This window comes from Mobula birostris, chromosome 21 (assembly GCF_030028105.1).
Source record: "Mobula birostris isolate sMobBir1 chromosome 21, sMobBir1.hap1, whole genome shotgun sequence".
Lineage (NCBI taxonomy): Eukaryota > Metazoa > Chordata > Chondrichthyes > Myliobatiformes > Myliobatidae > Mobula > Mobula birostris.
This window is the reverse complement of record NC_092390.1, coordinates 53,876,680-53,901,658: the sequence shown is the minus strand read 5'-3', so window position 1 is coordinate 53,901,658 and position 24,979 is coordinate 53,876,680. Positions and strand designations below refer to the sequence as shown.

The window sequence follows — 24,979 nt, the reverse complement described above, 5'->3', positions numbered from 1 at the left end:
AAGGAATAGGGGAACATGAGGGAGAAGCAGTGTGGACAACAGCATGTGCACCCACCAGTTTGTGTGATAAATCCATATAACAGTCTTGCCTCCAATTGTCTTGGATATTCTTGCCTTTAGATCTGCCAAGGTGGTGGTTGAGCAATTGCCACTCTGTATTAAAACATAGGCATCCTTCACTTTCAAATTAAAATTTGAAGTCTGGATCTTCACTGGCAAATTTAGTCTGTGGGTTGATATTCCCACCTGCTTTAAAAGGGCAGCAATCACACTGGTGTACGAGAAGAGCAGGGTGAGCCATCTCAGTAACTATCGCCTGGCAGCACATACATCTGTGATAAAGTGCTTTGAGAGGTTGGTTACGGCTAGAAATAACTCCTGACTGAGCAAGGACCTGGATCCACTAAATTTGCCTACTGCCAGAACAGGTCTACAGTGGAGGCAATCTCACTGGCTCTCCACTCTGCTTTGGAGCAACTAGACTACGGCAAAACATACATCAGGGTGCTGTTTATCGATTTCAGCCCAGCATTCAACACCATCATCCCCTCAGTATTAATCACCAAGCTTCAAATCCTGGGCCTCTGTACCTCAGTATGAAACTGAATCCTCAACTTCCATATCAGAGACCACAGTCAGTATGGATTGGTAATTACATCTCCTTGTTGATAGTCAACAGAGGCACACATCCAGGATGTGTGCTAAGCCCATTGCTCTACTCTATGTTCATGACTGTGGCTAAGCACAACTTAAAAGTCATCTATAAATTTGCAGATTACACTATTCTCGTTGGTAAACTCTCAAATGGTGACAAGGAGCCATATAGATTAGTTGAGTGGTGTTGCAAAAGCAATCTCGCGCTCAACATCAGCAAGATCAGGGAACTGATTGTGTGAACTTGAGGAAAGGGAAGTCAGGAGAGCACACCAGTTATCATTGAGGGGTCATTGGTGGAAAGGGTGAGCAGCTTCAAGTTCCTGGAAGTCAACATCTTGGAGGATCTGTCCTGGGTGCAACACATTGATGCAATCACAAAGAAGGTACCCCAGCAGCTCTACTTAATTGGAAGTTTCTAAAGATGTACGATGGTGAGCATTCTGACTGGTTGTATCACAGCCTGGTATGGTGGCTCCAATGCAAAGGGTTGTAGGCTCAGCCAGCACTACCACAGGCGTGACCCTCTCCAACACCGAGGGCATCTTCAAGTCTAATTCTCGGCAAGACAGCACCCATTACTAAGGATTCTCACTATCCAGGACATGCCCTCAGTACTACCAATGGGGAGAAAGTGCTGGACCCTGAAGATCCACACTCAGTGATTTAGGAACGGCTTCCTCTTTGCTATAAGTTTTATGAATGGTCCATGTACACTACTTAGTTATTCCTTTGTGTTTGCATTATTTATATATTTTGTAATTTATAATAACGTTTATATCTTTTACACTGTACTACTGCCACAAAACAAAATTTACATCAAATAAAAATAATAAACCTGATTCTGAACCAGGATAGAATCACTTGAGACTACATTGGCTGGTATTCATTAAGAATGGCTAGTCGGAAGGGCTTTCTTTTCATGGTGTTTATTCAACATTAACAATCAAGTATTCTGGCTTCCAAATGACTGTCCCTGTGGGATAAACGAATACTTCAAGATCTCTTGGTTTACTTTAACACAGAAGCAGTATGCCAGTTGTCATTGCATTAAGTTGCGACCCCAAAATGAGCATTCAAGCTCTAAAATTAAAAAGTTCATTATTAAAGTACATATATGTCCCCATATACAATCCCGTGATTCATTTTCTTGCATGCATTCATATTAAATACAAGAAACACGATAGTATCAAAAGACCAAAAGGACAAACAATCAGTGCTCAAAACACAAACTGCAAATGCAAAATCAAAGAAAAATAAAATAAAATAAGTAATAAATATCGAGAATGAGATGAAGAGTCCTTGAAAGTGAGTCCATAAGTGGTGAGAATAGTTCTGTGATGGGACAAGTGAAATTATCTCCTCCCTTTCCCCCCACCCAGTTCAAGAGCCCAATGGTTGAGTGGTAATAACTATACTTAAACTGGGTGGTGTGGGACCTGAAGCTCCTGTACCAACTTCTTGATGGCAGCACTGAGAAGAGAGCATGGCCTGGATGGTGGGGGTCTTTGATGATGGATGGGCTTTACCAATGATAGACCGGGCTGTATCCACTGCTTTTCCGTTCAAGGGTATTAGTATTTCCATACCAGTCTGCAATGCAACCAGTCAATATACTCTCCACCATACACCCATAGAAGTTTAAAGTTTTAGATGGAATGGCAGAGCAGACTCTGGGCCAAGTCACCTAATGCTACTCCTATGTCTATGATTTTATGACACACCTAATCTTAAGCTTCTACAAAGTAGAGGCGCTGTGGAATTCTATTCCACCTTTCATCAGTTACAAAGTCATTCAAACTTACTCATTTGGTTATTTTTGTACCAGATTTGGAAAGGATTTGAACCCCAGAAAAGTATTTGTTTTTACTTTTTGGGATTGGTCATCACTATCAAAGCTTCCATAAATTGCCCGTGAAAAGATTGCTGTCAATGGCCTTCTTAAATTGCTGCAGTTTTTCTAGTGAAAGTACTTCTGAGCTGTTGGGTAAGGAATTACAGGATTAGGAGAGGGCTACGGGGATCTGGTGCAGAAAAGAAGTCCTAGTCTATTTAGAAAAATCTAATATAGAATGTGATATTTTTATATTAACCATGGTTTAATAAATCTATACATTAGCTACAAAATACAGCTTTGTTAAAACAAGCAGAGCTTCAGAAGTCAGAAGCAAAACAAGTTGATAAATTTCCACATATTATCTTGAGACTACATTTAAAAATGGGACATACAGGTAGACACAAGAACGGTATTAGTATTTTCTGGTAGCAATCTGAAGTATATGAAAGATTGTCAGGATATGTGCATGGGGATGTTATCATAATGAACTAATTAATACATTATGAAGACCTGGAAAATACAGCAAAAATTCATATTGATGAGAATTGAGAATAGGATTGTTAGTATGAAAGATGAGGTATAATATCTTTATTGACTGCAAGAAAAAAATTGTTTTGAAATACTGGTATGTTAGAAGTGCATTAATAGTGAAAGCTTGTGCTGATTGGTGACCAATTCAAGATTATTATTGAAAGAACAGGAAGAAAGCTTTAACATGATTACAAAATCATACTACAGAACTATGGTCAAGAAATGCAAAAATAAAAGCTTATGACTTATCTGCAGCCTTTAGTTGCTCAAAATCTTTTTTCTCTTTTTCAGGTTTATTGCATAACAAACCTGACTGAAGAAGTGGTTGCCTGCTAGTCTGGAACACCTCCAGAAGAACCCACTCTTGGAGCAGGGCAGTGATTGCTGAATGAGCAACTTTCTAGATGATCACAAATCTCAATTTTAAGTAACTACTCAAGTGAAAGAAGAATGTGACATTTAATTGGCTGCAGAACAGAAGAGGAAGCATTGTAGATGCATTCTAACTAGAATTGTTCTTTGATCTTTAACATATAAAATGTCATGTAATATTGGGTCAAACAGGCCTCTTCCTCCAAGAGTGTCTCACTTTGCTGAATAAAACATTTCGGTATCCACTGGCTTCAGTGCCTCTCTGGTGACTTTGTTCATGCTACAACAGTAATAGAAAATTAATGTTCAGAATGGTGGAGAAAATGTTTAATAGGAGGGTGCTTCATCCTAGATGAAATTGAAATTTTTATATCTTATCAAAACTAAACCCCCAGGAGTGGAGAATATTCCATTTACCAAAGAACTACTGCTGCACCACAAAATTTTTGCACATCCACTTTGAAGTTCTACCATCTCACTATGATGGGATTGATCTCTCTTTGTATCCCCTTCTATATCTAGCATTTTGCTATCACCAAGTCAGTATCCTTGTTCCCTTTTCCCCCCACCCTCATCTTCTTCTTTGGCCACTTCAAACTTAAACTAGTCCACAGTTCTTCATCTTCCATCGTATCCACTGGTACAACCAACATTTTCCCCCATTCCTGTCAGCTATCAGGGATCACAAAATCATCCTGCTCTGTCTGTGACGGCCATCTTGAACTTCCAGTTGCACATCATTTTAACTTGGCTTCTCATCCCACACCAAACCATCCATCCTCAATCTTTTTTGTTAGAGGCTAAACAAAATAGAAGAATAACATCCCACACTCTGTTTGGGAAGCTTTGAACCAAATGGCATAAACACTGACTTTTTCAATTTCAGGTAACCCACACACTGACCTGTCTACCTAGTTCTTTTTTGTTCACTTTTCCCTTCTGCTCCCCTACTTGGTTCCATCAGCCCATCATCCTTTCCCTATCTCATTCCACCCATCACCTACCATCCTCTCACCTTGTACTGCTATATACAATGGCAATTATTCCTCTTCTCTCTCAGCCTGATGCCAGTCTCACCCTAAAACATTAATGCTTCCCCTTGCCTCCTCAGAGCTTCGTGCACTAAATTGTAGCATCCTGTTTTCTGTACCTTGTAGATGTTGGAAAGTCTTTTTGAACTCAGGTGCCAATATGTTTATTGCAGAATACGAAGCATCTGATCAATGGAGGCTCCAAGTACCTAAATTGGGGATTCACCAATCATAATGGTGTTGACAAGCAATAAAATCTTACACGAAGAATTTGAATTAATAAATTAACCATTTATTTCTGAAAATGTAAAAACTGAAAACATGATAAAGAATAAAAATACAATGAATTTTTATCACATTGTATAAATTTCAAATTACAATTATACAAAATAATCTTCATTTATGCAAAACTCCCATCTTCTATTAGCTGTGGGGTATAAGGCACCTGTAAAAATTAAAGGTTAGAGTTATCTAAAGAAAAGCAAATGGCACTTAAAAAGCTGAACGGTCTTGATATCAAAATGGAGCTTGGAAACTTCTGCTGGAGCCTGCAAGCTTGCAGGATGTGTTTTAATAAATGTAAACAAAAAACAGAGACAAAATATAAATGTCGTATTTTAAATAGAGCACAAGAAATCTTAACATGCAGATACAAGCTCAGAAGAATGACAGCACAGACTCCCTGTACAAGGCTTCCCCTTTGGGCTATATCTGCCACTATTTGGCATACTCTAAGGCAGGAATTTGCAACCTTTTTTATGCCGTGAACCCCTACCATTAACTGAGGGGTCTGTGGACCCCACGTTGGGAACCCCTGCTCTAAGACAGCTTTGATGATAATGTGGTTTCTGACATCAAGACAGTTTTGGCTATTTCCCTATTCCTTTGGCACTTTACTCTTCTTGGTTGTCAATTAGTTTCAGCCCTTCAACTTATAAAATTCTCATTCTCTTTTGCCTAATCACCTACTGTGGGAAGGTTCTTGATGATACTCTGACAAGACAATAGGTGCATTCGGCCCTTCGAGCCAACACCACCATTCACTGTGATCATGGCTGATGATCCACAATCAGTATCCTTTTCCTGCCTTCTCCCCATATCCCTTCACTCCACTACCTTTAACAGCTCTATCTAACTCTTTTTTGAAGGAATCCAGAGAATTGGCCTCCAATACTCAGCTTACATACCAAGTGGCTGCTCATACTCAAACACATTCTCTTCCTAGAATCCACTGCCTTCTGATCTTCCTTTAACCTTACAATTCCCCACTTGTTTTCATTGCGCGTCCATTGGCATAGTCACCCTGTAGTCTTGCTCCTTCCATTAAATTTAGTGTTCAGTCATTTTCTTCAATTGTTTTCTTACAGCTACATTTCCCCACACGCCTGTGCCCTAACATTATTTTTTCTTGTCTGAACTCCCCCAATTCACTTGCAACTTAGCTTTAGCATCCATTTACAAACTGCTAATCTACTCAATCAAGCACCCATACACACCTTTGACACTCCAGTTCCAAATTAAAATCACTATTTTGGACACTCACCATTACAGCAGTTATCTCCACTTCTTTAGGTTTCAGAAATATAGACGAATTGTGGCAGAGGAATAATCTGCTTGGTTATTCACCAACAGATCTGCCTAGGCTACAAAACACCACCAGGCTCAGTTTGTGTCCAATGCAACTAGTCAGGACCATTGAAGAATTTATGCTCCTTTGCTGCAAAACCTTTTTAAATTGTTCATTTTTCTTGATATAATTTTCTGCAACTAGCAAAATGACAGGAGCCATATTTACCTAACAGTACCTCTCCCAACCCTTTCTTGAAATCATCAGGTTTCATCCACTTCTGGGTGTGCGGAAATTTTCTCTGATGAAATATTTGCAAGTCTTGCCAGTGTCTTTGTCCCTGCAGCAAACTACATTTCCTGGTCACTCACTTCATTGTCTAGAGGAAACCAGAGAAATTGCCCACGGCTAAACAAGACCATTTGCAACTTAGTTGTTTTATGGTACCACACATGATCCTTTTATGCCTCTGCTTTAATATTCCTGTCCCTGCATAGCTCATTTGCAGCCTAAATGCTTAGTGCCACATCCAGACCTGACAATTCCAACAAACTCCTCACCAGTCTCCCTTGTTCTTCACTCCACAACCAAAACTACTCTTCATGCCCAATCCTCATAAATCCCTTTCAACAATCACTCATTTACTTACCAAGTTGCATTGACTCTTAACTAGCTGCAATAACTACCTCAGTTTTAAAATGGAGGACACTCCCCCCCGCCCAGAAAAGGAAGTTTTCTGCTACTTTGCTCCCTAACTGCCTTCAGTTTGACAATTCTGAAGATATCTTCTTTCCTCCATGTACGTATAATAGTACAGCACAGAAAAAGGCCCTTCAGCCCACTACGTCTGCACTCACCATGACCAAATTAAAATAAATCCATCTGCCTGCACATAGTTGACATCCTCTATTTTCTGCCTCTCTGTGCAACTGTCCAAATGTCTCAAACATTGCTATTGTATTTTCTTGCACTACCTCACCTGGTTTCAATCTTCCAATCACTGGCGCTGTAATGCATTACACTAGCTACTACGCTACCGTGCCGCCCTATACCTCCTTGAACCTCAGTCAAATTCTGTTTATGAATATTCTTAACATTCTTACTGACTAAACTTGAAATTGTGCTTTTGTACTTAATTTGATAAAATTTAGACTAATGCAGTGTACTCGGAGGTTGACACTATATTAGTCTAATTTTATTAAATTTCAAACTCCGAGTGGTGATGGCATCCGTTAGTCTCGTGAGACCATGGATCTACGCCTGGAAAGTCTTGCTTCAGTCTGTGTTGGTAGAGCGGCATCTGTTGTGGCTGTAGAGGCCCACACAGGAGTGACAGTCTCGACTGCAGCGACTGCACTTGAAGACACTGTCCTCCAGTGTTGTCTTGCTGCTGTTTTTCCGGCGAGTGCGAAACTCCCGAGTATTGTGCGAGAAATATAGCCAACATCAACAGGACATTTTCCACGTGTTCATAGACTTCAAAAAGGCATTTGATAGGATGTGGCATGATGCACTTTGGGCCACAATGATGAGATACAATGTGAGCCAGAAGCTGATCCAAACTATCAAGCAGCTCTACACTAAAGTGAGCAGTGCAGTCCTTGTTCAAGGCACAGTTGGAGAATGGTTCTACACATCAGTTGGAGTCTGACAAGGCGGCCTCCTTTCACCCACAATGTTCAACATTTTTCTGGAACAAATAATGACAGATGTCCTGGAAGACCATATCGGCGCAGTCAGCATCGGAAGACAGATCATAACCAACCTCGGGATTGCCGATGACATTGATGAGCTGGGAAAAAGTGAGGATGAATTGGCCTTCATTGTGAACCGTCTGGATGACACAACTACCAGATATGGCATGGAGAACAGCGCAGAGAAAATGAAACTGATGAGAAACACTGAGGAGCCAATCACGATAAAATCATAGTCAGTGGACATAAACTAGAAACTGGCAAATGGTCCAAGTATCTTGGTGCCATTATTAACCAAGAAGGATCAAGGCCTGAAGTCCTTGCAAGGACAGCCCAAACAACAGTAGTGCTGGCCAAACTAAAACCAATCTGGAGAGACAATAATGTCGCTCTCAGATCCAAGTTGAAATTCCTGCATGCATCTGTGCTCTCCATCTTCTTAATACGCAAGTGAATCATGCGACAGCAGAACTGCAAAAGTAAATCCAGGCAGTAGAAATGAGATGCTTCAGAAGGCTCCTCAACATCTCCTATACTGGCCATGTCTCAAACAATGAAATACGAAAAACCATCACCCAGCACGAGACACTATCAGATCTACTGTCCACGGTAAAGAGGAGGAAACTGACATGGTATGACCACATAACAAGATCAAGTAGACTCTCAAAGGCCACTCTTCAGTGAATGGTGCAGGGGGAAAGAAAAAGGGGCAGATAGAGGAAGAAATAGGCTGACAACTTTGCAGAGTGGACCAGAGAGAACTTTGCCGCACTCACCCACGACCGTGAGAGATGGAGACAACTGGTGCAGCGCTCATCTGTACAGTGCCCCTACAACCCATGCGGGTTGCAGGATGCACAACAGTAAGTGTAATTTTTGTATATTCATTATATATTAAATGTATATACAAAATTAGTGCATTTATTGTTCTGCCTTGTACTCAAATATTCCCAGGATACAATCCATCATACCGAGGAATTGGTCCATGCAATTTAATATTCACAAAGATGATAAATTTTTACAAATAGACTGAAGTACATATTTTTAAAATGTGAAGATTTCAAAAGACTACATACATCAAGATTCATCAATCTCCTTGGGTGGCTGGTGGTATCATGGCATCTGCTATTTCAAATGTATCAATTATTTCCTGTAACACAAAAAATGTACTTGTTAAGATATAATTTAGTTAAGATTCTTTAACACACAGTGATTATGGTTAATGTTCTACATAAGACTAATATTAGGAGTGTCTATTAATCTAATTTTGATGAAACTAGCACCTAAGCCAAATGATGAAATAGAAGACAATCTTGAATTTCATCAAGAAAATAAGTTAGCTTTTATTTACTATACCTACCCTCCAATCTTGTTGGCTCAACGAAATAACCATCTGTTGTCTTTGTTGTTGTGGCCTGTCATTATCCATACTTTCATTTACTGGTTCTTAAAAATAAAACAAAAATAATAATTTTCTTGGGAATATACCAATACATTTTAATCTTTTTTTCCCGATTTACCATAATACAGCAACTTACCAATAATTGGTAGTTTGTCTTGATCAAGCCCAATGGCAGCAAAACCATCCTTTAAAAAAAAAACAAGCAATATCTTTAAACAGTAGTTAAAAATTTAGTCAAATCCAGTTTCAATCATGAAGGTGACAAGCTTTGGAAAAGTGCTTCACACAAAAATTGCAACTGTAATAGGTATTCAGATCAGATCTAATAGTTATATAAAGACCACTGAACTACAGATGGGAGAGGCTGAAAGTGAGATTTAAAATCAACCAGAAGTCCCATCAAAAAAGCAGAGTGGTAACCTTTTCCAGACTTTTTTTTTAAAAAAAGGTAGACACGTCACCAGTTTCTAGACAAGAAACTTTGGCTTTTCACTCATGCAGGAGTGCATATTTAGGGAGAGACAGATGTAAAATACCAACCTCTTCCAAAGGCCACTGACAGGAATTGCATGAATGCATTAGAAGCAGGAATAGGTCTCTTGGGCTCCTCCAACATTCAGCACAATTTCATTACCACTTTCTTACACTTTCCCTATAATCCATTAATTCCCCCAAAATCCATTGTGAATGTATTCTGCAACTGATCTCCATAGAGAATTATTGTACAATCGCCAACACTAAACATTCACTCCCCTCTGGTGAGTTTCTGGACACCCCAATCAGGGAAGGCAACAACTCTACATCTAGCCTTGTAATAATTTATATTTTACAGAGATCATCGCTTATTCTTCTAATCTCAAAAGAGTACAGGGCCTGTCTGCTCAATCTCTTCTCAGGTATCATCTTAGGAATATGTCCAAGCCATTCAGAAAAATGGGAAAAAAAGATTACCATCCACATTATCCCCCTTTATAAGGTCAGCCCCTAATCTCTTCCACTCTAAGGAAAACAGTCCCATGCACATTCAGGTCAACTCTTTGAGTGATTATGCAGAAAGTTTGAAGTTAATAACTCATCTCCTTCTACCTTAGGCCACAAACTTATCAATCACCCCTGCTGGAGGTCCAAGAACCGTATGCTCCACGACCGCTGGACTAAGTGTGTAAATGTAGGAGGGGGCTATGTTGAAAAATAAATGTGCTAGGTTTTCTAAAATTGACTCCTTCTACCTTAGGCCACAAACTTATCAATCACCCCTCGTACACAAAGAGAAAGATGTAAAGACAACACTTTTACATATACATCCTTGTAAAAATGTACATTGATGCCAGCAGCTGCTCAAGATGAAAAGACAATACTCTTACATATATATCCTTGTTGAAATATATGCCAATGCCAACAGCTGCCCTTTAAACCAATTACTTAACGCAACACTTACTCTGACAATGAAGGAGACATGGAATATATTCTCCACAGTACGTGCATAAGAATGTGGATCAATTACAAAGTCAAAGAAATTGATTGGTGTTTCAGCTGAAAAGACAAATCAATATTTTCAATGACATTATCAAAAATACAAATGTCACGAGTAAACATTCATCTAGGAAAATGTTCTGCTTTTCTTCCAAATATTTGTTACAGTTACTAGACAGGGCCTTAGCTTAACATTTCAGTTTAAAAGAAAGGCAGCTTCATTACTGTAACATTTGCTCTGTATATTGTTGCTGTGTCAACCTGACCTTAAACTTAAACATTTTTAAATTCAAATCTTAAACTTTTAGACTCAAAGGTTGAGAACACTAATCAATAGACCATGCTGATAATTTAGAAATAAAAGTGCGAGAAACATATGATGCACGAGTATTAAGTCAGAATATATTTAATACTCAAGAGAGGCTGAAAGCAACATAATGATGACTTTAGCCACAGGTCTTCCTTATAAAAATAGGTAAGACCAGGCATTTTTTAAAGTTCTTATAATTTAGTGGTTTGTTGCAATGTTGATTCACAATTGTTGTTTTAGTGGTGGTATATTGCTCAAATAGATCCGTGCAATTATCAGAAATTACTGTAATAGATGGCACATCACAAAATAGATTATTTCAGTACACTGAGTTTTCAATTGGAGAGATCATGTTCATAATTGTAACAGTTAGCATGCTGTGTGTACTATACTTACGGTCAGATTTGAAGTACTCTTGCAATAATCCCAATATCCTCTCCACTTCCTTTTCAGTTGCCTCTTGGTGAGATTCGTCCATTTTTTTCAACTTCATATACAAAACAAAATAGCAATTTATAGAACAAAGTTGCTCAAAATTAACTGATTATTTGTAACCTAAAAAAGACTAATTAAACGCAGCCATCCAAACTGCAGAACTAGAGTTTTACTTCTCATTTTAATTATTTTCTTTATAAATAGCACTACACTCACCCATGTTTATTTGATAGGCATTGTTAAATTTCTGCTTTCTTTTCGCATCCAGAGTCAAATGTAATTAATTTTCATGGACATACAAGAGAAACTGCAGGTACTGGAAATCAGGAGCTCCTAATTAATTTTCATGCTGAAGTATCAAAATCATGGACTATGTATTGCTTACATAATGCATTACCATTACCTAGGCAAGTTTCTATGCAGACCAACTTCTACCTTGCTCGGCGGCAACTCTCAAACACCTCACCATACCCACCCTTTGAATAGAAACCCACTCCAGATCATCAGAAAACTGACTCCAACATAACCACCGACCTCATCAACTCTGGAAAACTCCCATCCACTGCCACAAACTGATAGAACCCTTACCTGCACTACTTGCTTCTACCTCCTACTCAAGATCCACAAACCTGACTGTCTGAGTAAGCAAACAACAGGAATTCTGCAGATGCTGGAAATTCAAGCAACACACATCAAAGTTGCTGGTGAACGCAGCAGGCCAGGCAGCATCTGTAGGAAGAGGTGCAGTCGATGTTTCAGGCCGAGACCCTTCGTCAGGACCTATGTCTGGGTAAGCATATTGTTTCTGCCTCTCCTGCCCCACTGAACTTATGTCCTCATACCTCAACTCCATTCTATTCCCCTTGGTTCAGTACCTACCCACCTACATCTCGATACTTGTCATGCTCTTGATTTCCTCTGTAACTTTCAATCCTCTGGCCCTGACCACTTCAATTTCACCATGTCCAATCTCTATACACTTCTATCCCCCATCAAGAAGGCCATAAAGCCCTCCAAATCTTTCTCAATAACAGAACCAACTGGTTCCCTTCCATCACCACCCTCCACCATCTGGCAGAACTGATCCTCACCCTCAACAACTCACCCTCTAGACTCAAGGAGTAGCCATGGGCATCTGCAGGGCTCCAGCTATGCCTGCCTCTTTGTTGGTTACATAGAGCAGTCCACGTTCCAAGCCTCTCTGGTAATGTTCCCAAACTCTTCCTCTGCTACATTGACAACTGCATTGACACTGCTTCATGCACCCAGGCTGAGCTCGTCAATTTCATCATCTTTGCCTCTAACTTCCACCCTGTGCTGAAATTCTCTTGGTCCCTTTCTGACACCTCCCTTCCCTTTCTCAATCTCCATCTCCATCTCTGGAGACAAACTGTCAACCGACATCTTTTATAAACCTACCAATTCCCACCGTTATTCTGACCATACAGTTTCCCACCCTGCTTCCTGTAAAAATACTATTCCTAAACACAAAATAATCTGCAGATGCTGGGATCAAAGCAACACTCACAAATACTATTCCTGCTTTTTCAGTTCCTTTGGCTCCGCCGCATCTGTTCCCAGGGTGCAGCTTTCCATTCTGGGACATCAGAAATGTCCTCCTCAAAAGAACGGGATTCCCCTTCCTCCACCAATGATGCTGCCCTCACCCACATCTCCTCCACTTTCCAAACATCTGCACTGACCTCATCCTTCAACCACCTTAAGAGTTCCTCTTGTCCTCATCTACCACCCCATCAGCCTCCTCATCCAACACATCATCTTCCACAACTTGCACCATCTCCAAAGGGATCCTAGCACTAAACATATCTCTACCTAACCACACCCCCCCCCCCGCCTTCTGCAGGGACCACTCCCTTCGTGATTCCCTTGTCCAATCACCCTCCCGGCATTTACCCCTGCAAATGGCCTAAGTGCTACACCTGCCTATTCATCCCCTCCTTCACACCCATTCAGGCCCCAACAATCCTTCCAGGTGAAGCAACATTTCACCTGCAAATCTGCTAGAGTTGTCTATTGAATCTGGTGTTCCTGATGTGGCCTCCTCTAATTGGAGAGACTCATCATAAACTGGGGACATGCTTTGTTGAGCACCTCCACTCCATATGCCACAAGCGGGACTTCCCAGTGGCCAAACATTTTAATTCCAATTCCCATTCCTGCTCCGATGTCGGTCCATCGCCTCCTCTTATGCCAATATAAGGCCACCTTCAGGGTGGAGGAGCAACACCTTATATTCCTTCTGGGTAGCCTCCAAACTGATGGCATGAATATTGATTTCTCTTTCAAGTAAAAAAAAATTCCCACCCCCTCTCCGCTTCTTCTATTCCGTACTCTAACTTCATCTCTTTGCGACTACCTATTACCAACCCCTGGGACCCCTCTTCCTTCCCCGTTGCCTCTGATCCACTCTCCTTTCCTATCAGATTCCTTCCTCTCCAGCCCTCTATCTTTCCTACTCACCTGGCTTCACCCATCAACATCTAACTATCCTCCTTCGCCCCCCCCCCCACCAATTTTTTATTCTGGGACTTTTTTTCTTCCTTTACAGTCCTGAAGAAGGGTGTCGACCTGAAGCATCGACTGCTTATTAATTTCCATAGATGCTGCCAGACCTGCTGAGTTGCTCCAGCATTTTGTGTGTGTAGCTTTAAGTTTCTATACAAGTTAATTTTTAGTTTATATTGAGGAAAATGACAGGAAGTTTGGAAATATTAGCTAAATGAACACCATCATGTTATCTCAAAATCCAGACAACAGATAATCACTGTATATAAATCTGATTACACCACAAAGCACTCCGCAATTCTGTGCACATCAACAGGAAACTCAAGTTATGTTCTGCCTCGAGAGGCGCTGTTTGTTTTGTACAAACATCACTTCCTGTTGGTAAGCTTTTTTTTACATCCCTTCCCGCACAGGCTAATTCAGATTTCAACCAATCTATATCGAATCTAATACATGTTTTACTTAACTTTCTGCAATTTCAAAAAGTTTTCTCATTAAAAATCCTGAAGAAAGCTTCTATCTCAGATGATTTTTGAGAAGGTGTTTAACTTCCTGCCTACCTTTACACGCAATGCACTGCAAGAGCAGTATAAGTTATTTTGGTGCAGAAGCAGACAAAACTTGTGCTTGAAATAATGAAATACACAATTCTTAGTTGCTATCAAACAAACCTGTGTTGGCATTATTCTGCGTTCTTCCTTTGTTGGAACTCTCTTCTGCCTCTCAATTTTCTGTCGTGGAACTGGAGGTTCACTTTTGTAAGATCCCAGCCTGCACCATAACAGAACCATGGTAAACTTTGTAATTAAAAAAAAAACTAAAATTACTTACACCATCTCAATTTTTCAAAGCGCTTTACAGTTAATGAAACACCCAAGTCAGGTGCTGAAAGAAAACCTATTGTGACAGATAACTGGGGAAAAATATTTAACTTACATATAATGAAAGGCTGGAGCTCTTTTAAAATACTTTACAGCTTCATTTCCTAGTCTAGTCCAGGCATCCTTTGGAAGCCACCCTGCAGATTCATCATCATCATCACTCCCTTCAGTTTCCAGCCGTCTCAAACCCATGAATGTCAACTGCACAGAAATAATTAGAAAGCAACAAACTAACAGTCATTCTTGACAATGATAAACTCATAAAATTTGGCAGATTAAGATTTATACACAAACTTTTATTTCATACTTAGAAGAAATGCTAGCTAGGAAACACAATCTAAAACATGTGCATTCCCACAGACAATAATCTAGAGATAGATATGACAACAACTCAGCTGACATCTCTTTTCAATTTAAATAATGTATATATTCTTGCCAAAATACTCCTATGGCATAACTGTATATTCTAACCTTTATAAGGTAAATGTCAAGGAGATTTAATTATAAAGCAACACTTTCAGTACAATCACTATCTTATCTGTTGGAATCCTTTTCAAAATGTATCAATTCATGGCTTGAGAGGTTTGTTGCAAAGGCATGCATTTAGTGACCAAGGCTTGAGAAAATAGCGGAGAACCATATCATCAACTGTTGCATTCGTTTTGGTCAAAGTCTTACAGGAAAGGGAGTTCTGGGATGTACATCCAAATACAATGAAGGAACAGTAATCTATTTCACTAATTAGGATACCACAGATTTAGAGGGAATCAAAAAGCAATGGCATTTCCACATGGCTGCAGGTCACCACTGTTCGTGCAATAGATGACAATTTTTGAAAGTTCTGCTGCAGTAGCTTAGAAAAGTATCCACTTTTGACATTGTAGGTGGTATACCCTGCAATCATAGTATGCTTGAGCAGTGCTAATGAATGTTTAAACACAAGAGATTCTGCAGATGCTGGAAATCCAGAGCAAAACACACAAAATGCTGAAGGAACCTAGCAGGTCAAGCAGCATATATGGAAATGGATAAACAATCAATGTTTCAGGCTGAGACCCTTCACCAGGACGGGAAAGGAAGGGGTAAGATGCCAGAATAACAAGCTGGGGGTAGGGGAAGGAGGACTAGCTCAAAGGGATAAGTGAAGCCAGGTGGATATTACTAGTGAATGTTTACGGTGATGAGTCGAGTCAAGCCTGCTGCTGTGCGCTGGATGGCACTAATCTTCTTGAGTGTTGAAGGAACAGCCATCCAGGAAGAAGACTTTTTTTTTACACTTCTGATTTGTGCCTAGTAAGAAATTGAAAGGCTTTAAGGAATTAGAAAACAAATCTCTTACAGTAGGATATTTAGTCTCTAACCTGTTAATTGTGCGAACATTGTTTGATCTGGCTAGTCTAGTTAAGTTTCAGGTCAAGATGACCAGAAACCCTTCCATTTCTGGGAACCTACTATCTTTTTTTTGCTGGTGTGCGACTCCGTAGAATTAAAGCAATATAATGTTAAAGTTAGTTAGATCCCATTTTTCATTCAGGGCTCCCAACCTTTTTTATTCTATGGACCCCTACCATTAACTGAGGGGTCTGTGGATGCCAGGTTGGGAACCCTTGTTTCTCAGTGGAGATCTTAATACATGGCATGTCGGCATAATGGTATACGCCATATATCAACTTATGCCAAAAAGTTCGATAAGTCATGCATGTACTACTTCTTTTGCTGAGGCCTGAAGGATGGCATTCAAACAATGCAAACATAATACTTTCACGCCTCATACTACCAGGTTATTACCCCCTCAACCATCAGGCCCTTGAACCAGTGAGATAACTTCATTCAATTTCACTTGCTCATCTCTGAATTGTTTCCACAACTTTTGGACTCACTTTCAAGGCATGAGATGAAAAGTCCTCGATATTTATTGCTTAATTATTTTATTTTCCTCTTTTGCACATTCGTTGTTTTGCCATCGTGTTGGGTGCAGTTTTTCATTGATGGCAATACGGTTCTTGGATTTTCTGTGTATGCCCGCAAGAAAATGAATCTCAGGGTTGTATACGGTGACATATACGTACTTTGGTAATAAATGTACTTTGAACCTCTGACCTCACAATAGAAGGCCTTTAATGATTCACTAAAGACTGCTCATCTTGGGATATTGTCCAGTGCCTTTATTTTTGATCTTGGCTAGATCTTGCTGAAGACCAATTCCTGTAATATTGTGGATCTTAGAAGTCCTTGATGGATCATTAATGCAACACCTTTGGCTGAAAATGCTTAACCTGTTCTTTGGCACTTACATGCAGGGCTCTGTCAGTCTTCCCCACCCAGTTCAATAACCGTGCTGGATCAAGAGTTGTGTCATGAGCAGTTGCAGTGGAATACAATGCTGCTGCTGAAGAAGAATCATAGCCCCTCTCAGATGCCCTAATCCGAGATTCTGAAAGTGTTCTGATCACACCTACTGCAGTGGTGGCACTGGACAACACAAGAGAAAATACCCGGCCAGACAACACAACAGAGCTATCTGATGCAAAGACAGGACTTTGACTCCAGTGGTTATTCCACTTAAGGATGCAGCTGCCAGGGTCAGTACTCGAGGAGCAGCAGCTTTATCCCTTATGTTGTTTCACACAGCACCTTCTACAGAACCAATTTGATAGCAAAGATGTTCAGTGGATGGCTCTCTTGGTTATCAGTATAGAGATTACACCAGAAACCTGCAACTGCATAGTTACTGAGCAAGCTGTTCCACAGCCTTACACAAAATTAAATGAAGCAGACCTGAAGACAATTCCGTCTTCTAAATTTGGAATGAACTTGAAAACTTCAAATTTTTCAATCTGATAACCTGGATATAACCACTTCACAGCATCATTCCTTGTGCCTTAAACATTTTAAAAGAAATGAAATATTCTTACCAGTTCCTCTGCAAAGACAGATGGATCAAATACCATCATGTCTGTGTGCAGCTGATTAGCTTTCTCTTGTCCCAGATTTGTAGCAAGTACAAGAAACTGAGCATCCAGGGCTGCCTCGCTGGTCTGACGTACTGAAAAAGGTGCACAGTGAAGCATTATTTCAGTTTTCTTAAGAAGTTTTGAATCTTTCAATACAATCCATCTACTGAAAAATGTCACCATGTCATTAAGGGAGTAAAAGAAAATGTCAAATGACTATCAAGAGAATTCAGTGGCAGAAAACGTATAAACAAATGCTAAAATCACCTAACCACTTTTAGTTAAAAGTTTTATTAACAACTGTAATAACAGCAAAAACTTATCAAGTGCTACTGTAGCTACTTGAGTTAAGGGAAAACAAATCTAAGGGTTGCATCCTGTATACATACTTTGATAATAAATGTACTTTGATTCTTTGAGTTGAGTTGAATTAAAATAAAATTTCAGGCTTTTATTGTTCCTGAACTATTTCATTCCAATAAATGTCAAGTTAAATAGCACTCACCATTGGAAAACAATTTATTAGCTTCCTCCAATGCTTCTGTTAATTTATTACTGTTGGGTCTGATCATGTCCTCCCGATTCTCTGAAACATTGAATGAAGAGAAAAGAAACATTTTACGAAAAAAATTTACAGTTACACTTGTGATTATGACACTCTAGAAGGTTACATAAATAAGAGGCAATGAGGTCATGGCTCAATATCTGATAAAAAAAAATCTTATGCCACTGGATGAGACTTTAAGGTCTGCAGCAAAAAACAAAGTACTGGAGAAACACAGCAGATCAAGCAGCATTTATAGTGTAACATTTCAGATGGTGACCCTGCATCAGGACTTATAAATGGCCTCACCTAAGAGCGACAGTTCTGTGTGAAAATCAGAATATGATTTGAAATGGCATGCAAACTGGAGATCAGTGTAGCCCCTGAGGACAAAACACTGGTGTTCCATAAAATCACGGGTTCCCAACCTGGCTTAATGATATTGGTCCATGGCATAAAAAAGTTTGGGAACCCCTGCACAAAAATGGTTGTCTATTCTATGATTAGTCTCACCAATGTTGAGGAGGGCGCATCAAGAACACCAAATGCAATAGATGAGCCAATGGCACTCCTTATTGTTGCAGGAGAAAGTGCCCAGCACGTGGTTGGTCCCAGGAGGTGGGTCCAGGGGGTCGGAGGGGATTGAATGGTGGACAGAACACTCTGTTAATTGAGCTCCAACTGTTGTGCATGAAGTGGTTGAACTTTGATAAGTTTGGCAGCTTTTATTTTCCTTTTATATTTTATCTCTATTAATTACACAGTTCCAGTAAGATCTATAAAGTGTAATTATTTAATCGCACATGGTGTATTGTCTGTTATTTGGCGAGGTGGGGTACATCACGCAGCATCCACACAAACTTGATTACCCCGTTTGGCGGGGCCGAAGGCTGCTCCCCTTAGATGAAAGCGAGCTGAGCGAGCCTGAGGCTTACCGGGGGGCTACATGCAGATGATGGAAATCAGAAAAAGAAACACAAAATACCAGAAGAATTCAGCACAGTTCTTAGAAAAGGTCCCATCTAAATTATTAGCATCTTTTCACAGATGTTGCATGGCCTGCTGTGTACTTCTAACATTTTCTGTTTTTGGCCCAAACACAAAATGGACATTATATAGTCATACTTTATTGATCACAGGGGGCAATTGGTTTTCGTTACAGTTGCACCATAAATAATTAAATAGTAATAAAACCATAAACAGTTAAATAGTAATATGTAAATTATGCCAGGAAATAAGTCCAGGTCCAGCCTATTGGCTCAGGGTGTCTGACCCTCCAAGGGAGGAGTTGTAAAGTTTGATGGCCACAGGCAGGAATGACCTCCTATGACGCTCTGTGTTGCATCTCGGTGGAATGAGTCCCTGGCTGAATGTACTCCTGTGCCCAACCAGTACATTATGTAGTGAATGGGAGACATTGTCCAAGATGGCATGCAACTTGGACAGCATCCTCTTTTCAGACACCACAGTCGGAGAGTCCAGTTCCATCTCCACAACATCACTGGCCTTACGAATGAGTTTGTTGATTCTGTTGGTGTCTGCTGCCCCAGCACACAACAGCAAACATGATATAATGCAAAGTCGCACAAATCCACAAGAACTCCACGAGTACTAGAAGAATATCAGCCTATTTTGTCACTTAACATTAGTCCCTTGATGGACTGTAAATGTAAAAAAAAGTCTCTAGGAGGGTAATAAAATAAAGGTAGAATTCTTAGCTCATACAAAAATTAATATTTTTACAGAAGCAACAGGAATTCTGCAGATGCTGGAAATTCAAGCAACACACATCAAAGTTGCTGGTGAACGCAGCAGGCCAGGCAGCATCTGTAGGAAGAGGTGCAGTCGACGTTTCAGGCCGAGACCCTTCATCAGGACTAACTGAAGGAAGAGTGAGTAAGGGATTTGAAAGTTGGAGGGGGAGGGGGAGATCCAAAATGTTAGGAGAAGGCAGGAGGGGGAGGGATGGAGCCAAGAGCTGGACAGGTGATTGGCAAAAGGGGATACGAGAGGATCATGGGACAGGAGGTCCGGGAAGAAAGACAAGGGGGGGGGGGGACCCAGAGGATGGGCAAGAGGTATATTCAGAGGGACAGAGGGAGAAAAAGGAGAGTGAGAGAAAGAATGTGTGCATAAAAATAAGTAACAGATGGGGTACGAGGGGGAAGTGGGACCTAGCAGAAGTTAGAGAAGTCGATGTTCATGCCATCAGGTTGGAGGCTACCCAGACGGAATATAAGGTGTTGTTCCTCCAACCTGAGTGTGGCTTCATCTTTACAGTAGAGGAGGCCGTGGATAGACATGTCAGAATGGGAATGGGATGTGGAATTAAAATGTGTGGCCACTGGGAGATCCTGCTTTCTCTGGCAGACAGAGCGTAGATGTTCAGCAAAGCGGTCTCCCAGTCTGCGCCGGGTCTCGCCAATATATAAAAGGCCACATCGGGAGCACCGGACGCAGTATATCACCCCAGTCGACTCACAGGTGAAGTGTTGCCTCACCTGGAAGGACTGTTTGGGGCCCTGAATGGTGGTAAGGGAGGAAGTGTAAGGGCATGTGTAGCACTTGTTCCGTTTACACGGATAAGTGCCAGGAGGGAGATCAGCGGGGAGGGATGGGGGGGGACGAATGGACAAGGGAGTTGTGTAGGGAGCGATTCCTGTGGAATGCAGAGGGGGGGTGGGAGGGAAAGATGTGCTTAGTGGTGGGATCCCGTTGGAGGTGGCGGAAGTTACGGAGAATAATATGTTGGACCCGGAGGCTGGTGGGGTGGTAGGTGAGGACCAGGGGAACCCTATTCCTAGTGGGGTGGCGGGAGGATGGAGTGAGAGCAGAGGTACGTGAAATGGGGGAGATGCGTTTAAGAGCAGAGTTGATAGTGGAGGAAGGGAAGCCCCTTCTTTAAAAAATGAAGACACCTCCCTCGTCCTAGAATGAAAAGCCTCATCCTGAGAGCAGATGCGGCGGAGACGGAGGAATTGCGAGAAGGGGATGGTGTTTTTGCAAGAGACAGGGTGAGAAGAGGAATAGTCCAGATAGCTGTGAGAGTCAGTAGGCTTATAGTAGACATCAGTGGATAAGCTGTCTCCAGAGACAGAGACAGAAAGATCTAGAAAGGGGAGGGAGGTGTCGGAAATGGACCAGGTAAACTTGAGGGCAGGGTGAAAGTTGGAGGCAAAGTTAATAAAGTCAACGAGTTCTGCATGCGTGCAGGAAGCAGCGCCAATGCAGTCGTCCATGTAGCGAAGGAAAAGTGGGGGACAGATACCAGAATAGGCACGGAACATAGATTGTTCCACAAACCCAACAAAAAGGCAGGCATAGCTAGGACCCATACGGGTGCCCATAGCTACACCTTTAGTTTGGAGAAAGTGGGAGGAGCCAAAGGAGAAATTATTAAGAGTAAGGACTAATTCCGCTAGACAGAGCAGAGTGGTGGTAGAGGGGAACTGATTAGGTCTGGAATCCAAAAAGAAGCGTAGAGCTTTGAGACCTTCCTGATGGGGGATGGAAGTATATAAGGACTGGACATCCATGGTGAAAATAAAGCGGTGAGAGCCAGGGAACTTAAAATCATCGAAAAGTTTAAGAGCGTGAGAAGTGTCACTAACATAGGTCGGAAGGGATTGAACAAGGGGTGATAAAACAGTGTCGAGGTATGCAGAAATGAGTTCGGTGGGGCAGGAGCAAGCTGAGACAATAGGTCGGCCAGGACAGGCAGTTTTGTGGATCTTGGGTAGGAGGTAGAAACAGGAAGTGCGGGGTGTGGGAACTATAAGGTTGGTAGCAGTGGATGGGAGATCCCCTGAGCGGATAAAGATTTTTACAGAAGACCAGGATGGATATCTTCCAGTGAAGTTCAGCTTCCAGCTCAACTGCTTTAAAAGGCAAGTCACTATTTACTGTAATTTGCTTACTGTCACAACAGCTCTATGGCAGAGGCAATCTCACTGGCTCTGTTTTGAAGTACCTAGACAACAACAAAACAGAATCTTAGGCATTAAAGCATGACTTTGACCCATCTACTCCACGTCAGCCTAGATTTCTGCCTAAGCTCACGTACCTACATCCTGACCATAGCTCACTTTACCTCTCACATCCATGTACCTATCCAAGCTTCTCCTAAATATTATGTCTGAACCCCCACTTACCACTTTCACTGGGAGCTCGATCCACACATGTACTACCCTCTGAATAAAAGTGGTCCTCTTAAATTTCAGCTTAAACCAACGTTCTGGTCTCACTCAACCTGAGGGGAAAACCCTCCATGCCTTCACCCTATCTATTCCGCTCGTAATTTTGTTTACCTCTATAAGATCTCCCCTCATTCTCTTGTGCTCTAGAGAATAAAATCCTAATACATCAGGCTGCTGGTTATCAGTTGCAGTTCAATGTTAAATATCATCTTTCCTTCAGTATTAAACATGAAGATCCTCAATCCAGAACAAATGCATCTTCCACTTCCTCCTCGAGAAACCATGGTCAGTACGGAAATGATAACATCTCCTCCTCACTGACTTCCAACACAAGGATTCATGTTTTGTCCACTGCTCTACTCTCTCTACATTCATGGCCTTATGGCAAAGTACAGCTCAAATGAAATTTATTAAATCACAGACACCAGCACTGCTGTTGGTAAAATCTCAAGTGGCAGCATGAAAGTGTCCAGGAGTGAGAGAGATCAGCTCATTGAGTAGGGTCACAACAAGAGCCTCTGATTATGTCAGCAAGACCAAGGAACTGACTGTGGACTTCAAGAAGGGGAAGTCAAGAGAACACATATTGGAGAATCTGTACTGGGTCCAACATATTGATGCCATTAAGAAAATGGGATGCCAGCAGCTTTACTTCATTAGGAGTTTAAGAAGATTTATTATGTCAACAAAGACGCTTAAAATTTTCTACAGTTGTACAATGAAGAACATTCGTTCTGGTTGCGATTACAGGCTGGTATGGAGGCTCCAATGCATGGGTTCACAAAAGGCTGAAGGGGGTTGTAGATTCAGCCAGCTCCATAATGGGCACAATTCTCCCTATTATTAAGTTATCAAGCAGTGGTAGTCAATAACGCATTATCCATCACCAGTGACCCTTGCCATTTGGGACATGCCCCCGTCCCATAACTACCGTCAGGGAGGAGGTAGAGGAGCCAGAACACCCACATTCAACTTCTTCCCCTCCACCATTATATTTCTGTACAATCCAGAACTACCCCATTGTTCTTTTTTTGTACTTTATAGTAATTTTATGACTTTACACTGCATTGCTGTCACAAAAGGTCCACACCATACAAATCATAAGCCTGATTCTACTTCTAGCAGTTGTTCTTAGAAATATAGCTTGTAAGTACCATTACATGGCGCCCATGTTCAGAATCCCTCTCTAAGTTGACAACTCAAAGTTAATAGTCAGTAAATTGATTTCTGGAGAGCAGAACAGATCATGAATTCTAGCTTTTCATTCCACAGATGATGCCTGAGCATTTGAAGAAGTCTATTTATTATTTCAGACTGGTTTTATTACTTTTTCTTGAGTTATTCACAGCACAAAGGTGGCACAAGTTACTCTTGCTTTTGTTTAAAGTTCCTGACGGGTGTGCCAGGGTGAAAAGTGGGTATTTTCATCTCACCCCCTCCCCCCGGCTGAGGGTTTATTAACGATGAGTCAAAAGGGACAACGAGCGGTGGAGAGTGTATTGAGGGAGAGCCCGAGGCACGCCGCCCACTCACGCTGAACACTATTGATGAGCTCCCGGTACTGGTGCCTCAGCATCCTCCGGCGGTTCGGGTCATCGTCCCGGGCCCCGTACGGGATGCCACCTTCGCCGAGATCCTCGTCCTCCGTCATGGTGGAATCGGAGACGACCGAGTTTCTCCGGCCGCGGGCCTGCCCTCCGGTGCCGTTGGAGGTGCTAACCGACTGCGAACGAGACCGATTTCTCTCCGACATCAGCGCGGGCTTCGCCGTTCGGCTTACGTCACATGTCAACAGTACGCGCTGATGTCATGGACGTGCACCGGAAATCGGTGCAAAGCCCCAGTCTTCTTCCCTTTGCCCTTTCATTAATGGATGCCTGCGAGTGAGCAAGGTTAGCACCTAAATGTGCTAAATTTTATATAAGTAATGAATTAGATCAGATTTTTAGTCGTTTCTGAGATTGGGTTCAAATGTTACCTGTTCTCATCCACAGCTGCTGCCTGTCCTTATTTGTTGTAAAACTAGTTCATTATGAGAGAAATATTGAGCAATTTAAGGGTTATTTAAAATGTGAAGAGAGAGAGAGAGTAAACGTTTCAATATAATATTGACACAGGTTGTTCAAATGTTACAAATAAACTATCTGTTTTCATTCACTATTCTGGCTTTTAAGATTTAGTATCAGAACCAGGTTTAATATCACTGACATATGTCTTGAAATTTCTTAACTTTGTGGCAGCAGTACACTGCAATACGTGATAGAGAAAAAAACAATTACAGTATGAATATATAATTAAGTAATAAAATAATAGGTAGTGCAAAAAAAAGAGAGTAGTGAAGTAGTGTTCATGGGTTCAGAAATTGGATGGCAGAGGGGAAGAGGTAGTTTCTAAATCATTGAGTGTGAGCGTTCAGACTTCTGTACCCTAATGGTAACAACGAGATCAAGGCACATCCTCGGTGATGGGGGTGGGGGGGGCCGCTCCTTAATGATGTATGCCACCTTTTTGTGGCACCACTCCTTGAAGGATGTCTTGAATGCTATGGAGGCTAATGCTCATGACGGAGCTA

The 24,979-nt window shown here is 41.3% G+C and overlaps 1 protein-coding gene across 3 annotated transcripts; it reads right to left on the bottom strand.

The window, feature by feature from the left end:
* Window positions 1-1,567: 1,567 nt before the first annotated feature.
* Window positions 1,568-24,196, bottom strand: nsmce4a (NSE4 homolog A, SMC5-SMC6 complex component). Of its 3 annotated transcripts, XR_011882730.1 has the most exons (12): window positions 23,941-24,196; window positions 18,173-18,253; window positions 17,629-17,759; window positions 14,769-14,914; window positions 14,504-14,603; window positions 11,268-11,358; window positions 10,527-10,621; window positions 9,225-9,273; window positions 9,047-9,132; window positions 8,763-8,836; window positions 4,545-4,634; window positions 1,568-3,674 (listed from the first exon to the last, which is right to left on the bottom strand). XR_011882730.1 is itself a non-coding variant. In XM_072239507.1 (11 exons), exons 1-10 carry the CDS (start codon window positions 24,158-24,160, stop codon window positions 8,774-8,776), a joined length of 1,062 nt encoding a protein of 353 aa, XP_072095608.1. In that variant the 5' UTR covers window positions 24,161-24,196; the 3' UTR covers window positions 1,568-3,674; window positions 8,763-8,773. The 3 variants fall into 3 exon arrangements, 2 of the variants coding, with proteins under 2 accessions (XP_072095608.1, XP_072095607.1); XM_072239507.1 differs by lacking the exon at window positions 4,545-4,634; XM_072239506.1 differs by lacking the exons at window positions 1,568-3,674; window positions 4,545-4,634 and adding an exon at window positions 4,696-4,870.
* Between the last annotated feature and the right edge of the window lie 783 nt (window positions 24,197-24,979).

What these genes read in the sequence shown, in the direction of transcription:
- nsmce4a (XM_072239507.1), bottom strand. Translation starts at nt 24,160, where the DNA reads ATGTCGGAGAGAAATCGGTCTCGTTCGCAGTCGGTTAGCACCTCCAAC. An exon ending in GCAGAATAATGCCAACACAG is followed by an intron (nt 11,359 to 14,503) that starts GTTTGTTTGATA and finishes TTGTATATGAAG; the next exon opens with TTGAAAAAAATGGACGAATC. An exon ending in AGACAAACTACCAATTATTG is followed by an intron (nt 9,133 to 9,224) that starts GTAAGTTGCTGT and finishes TTTATTTTTAAG; the next exon opens with AACCAGTAAATGAAAGTATG.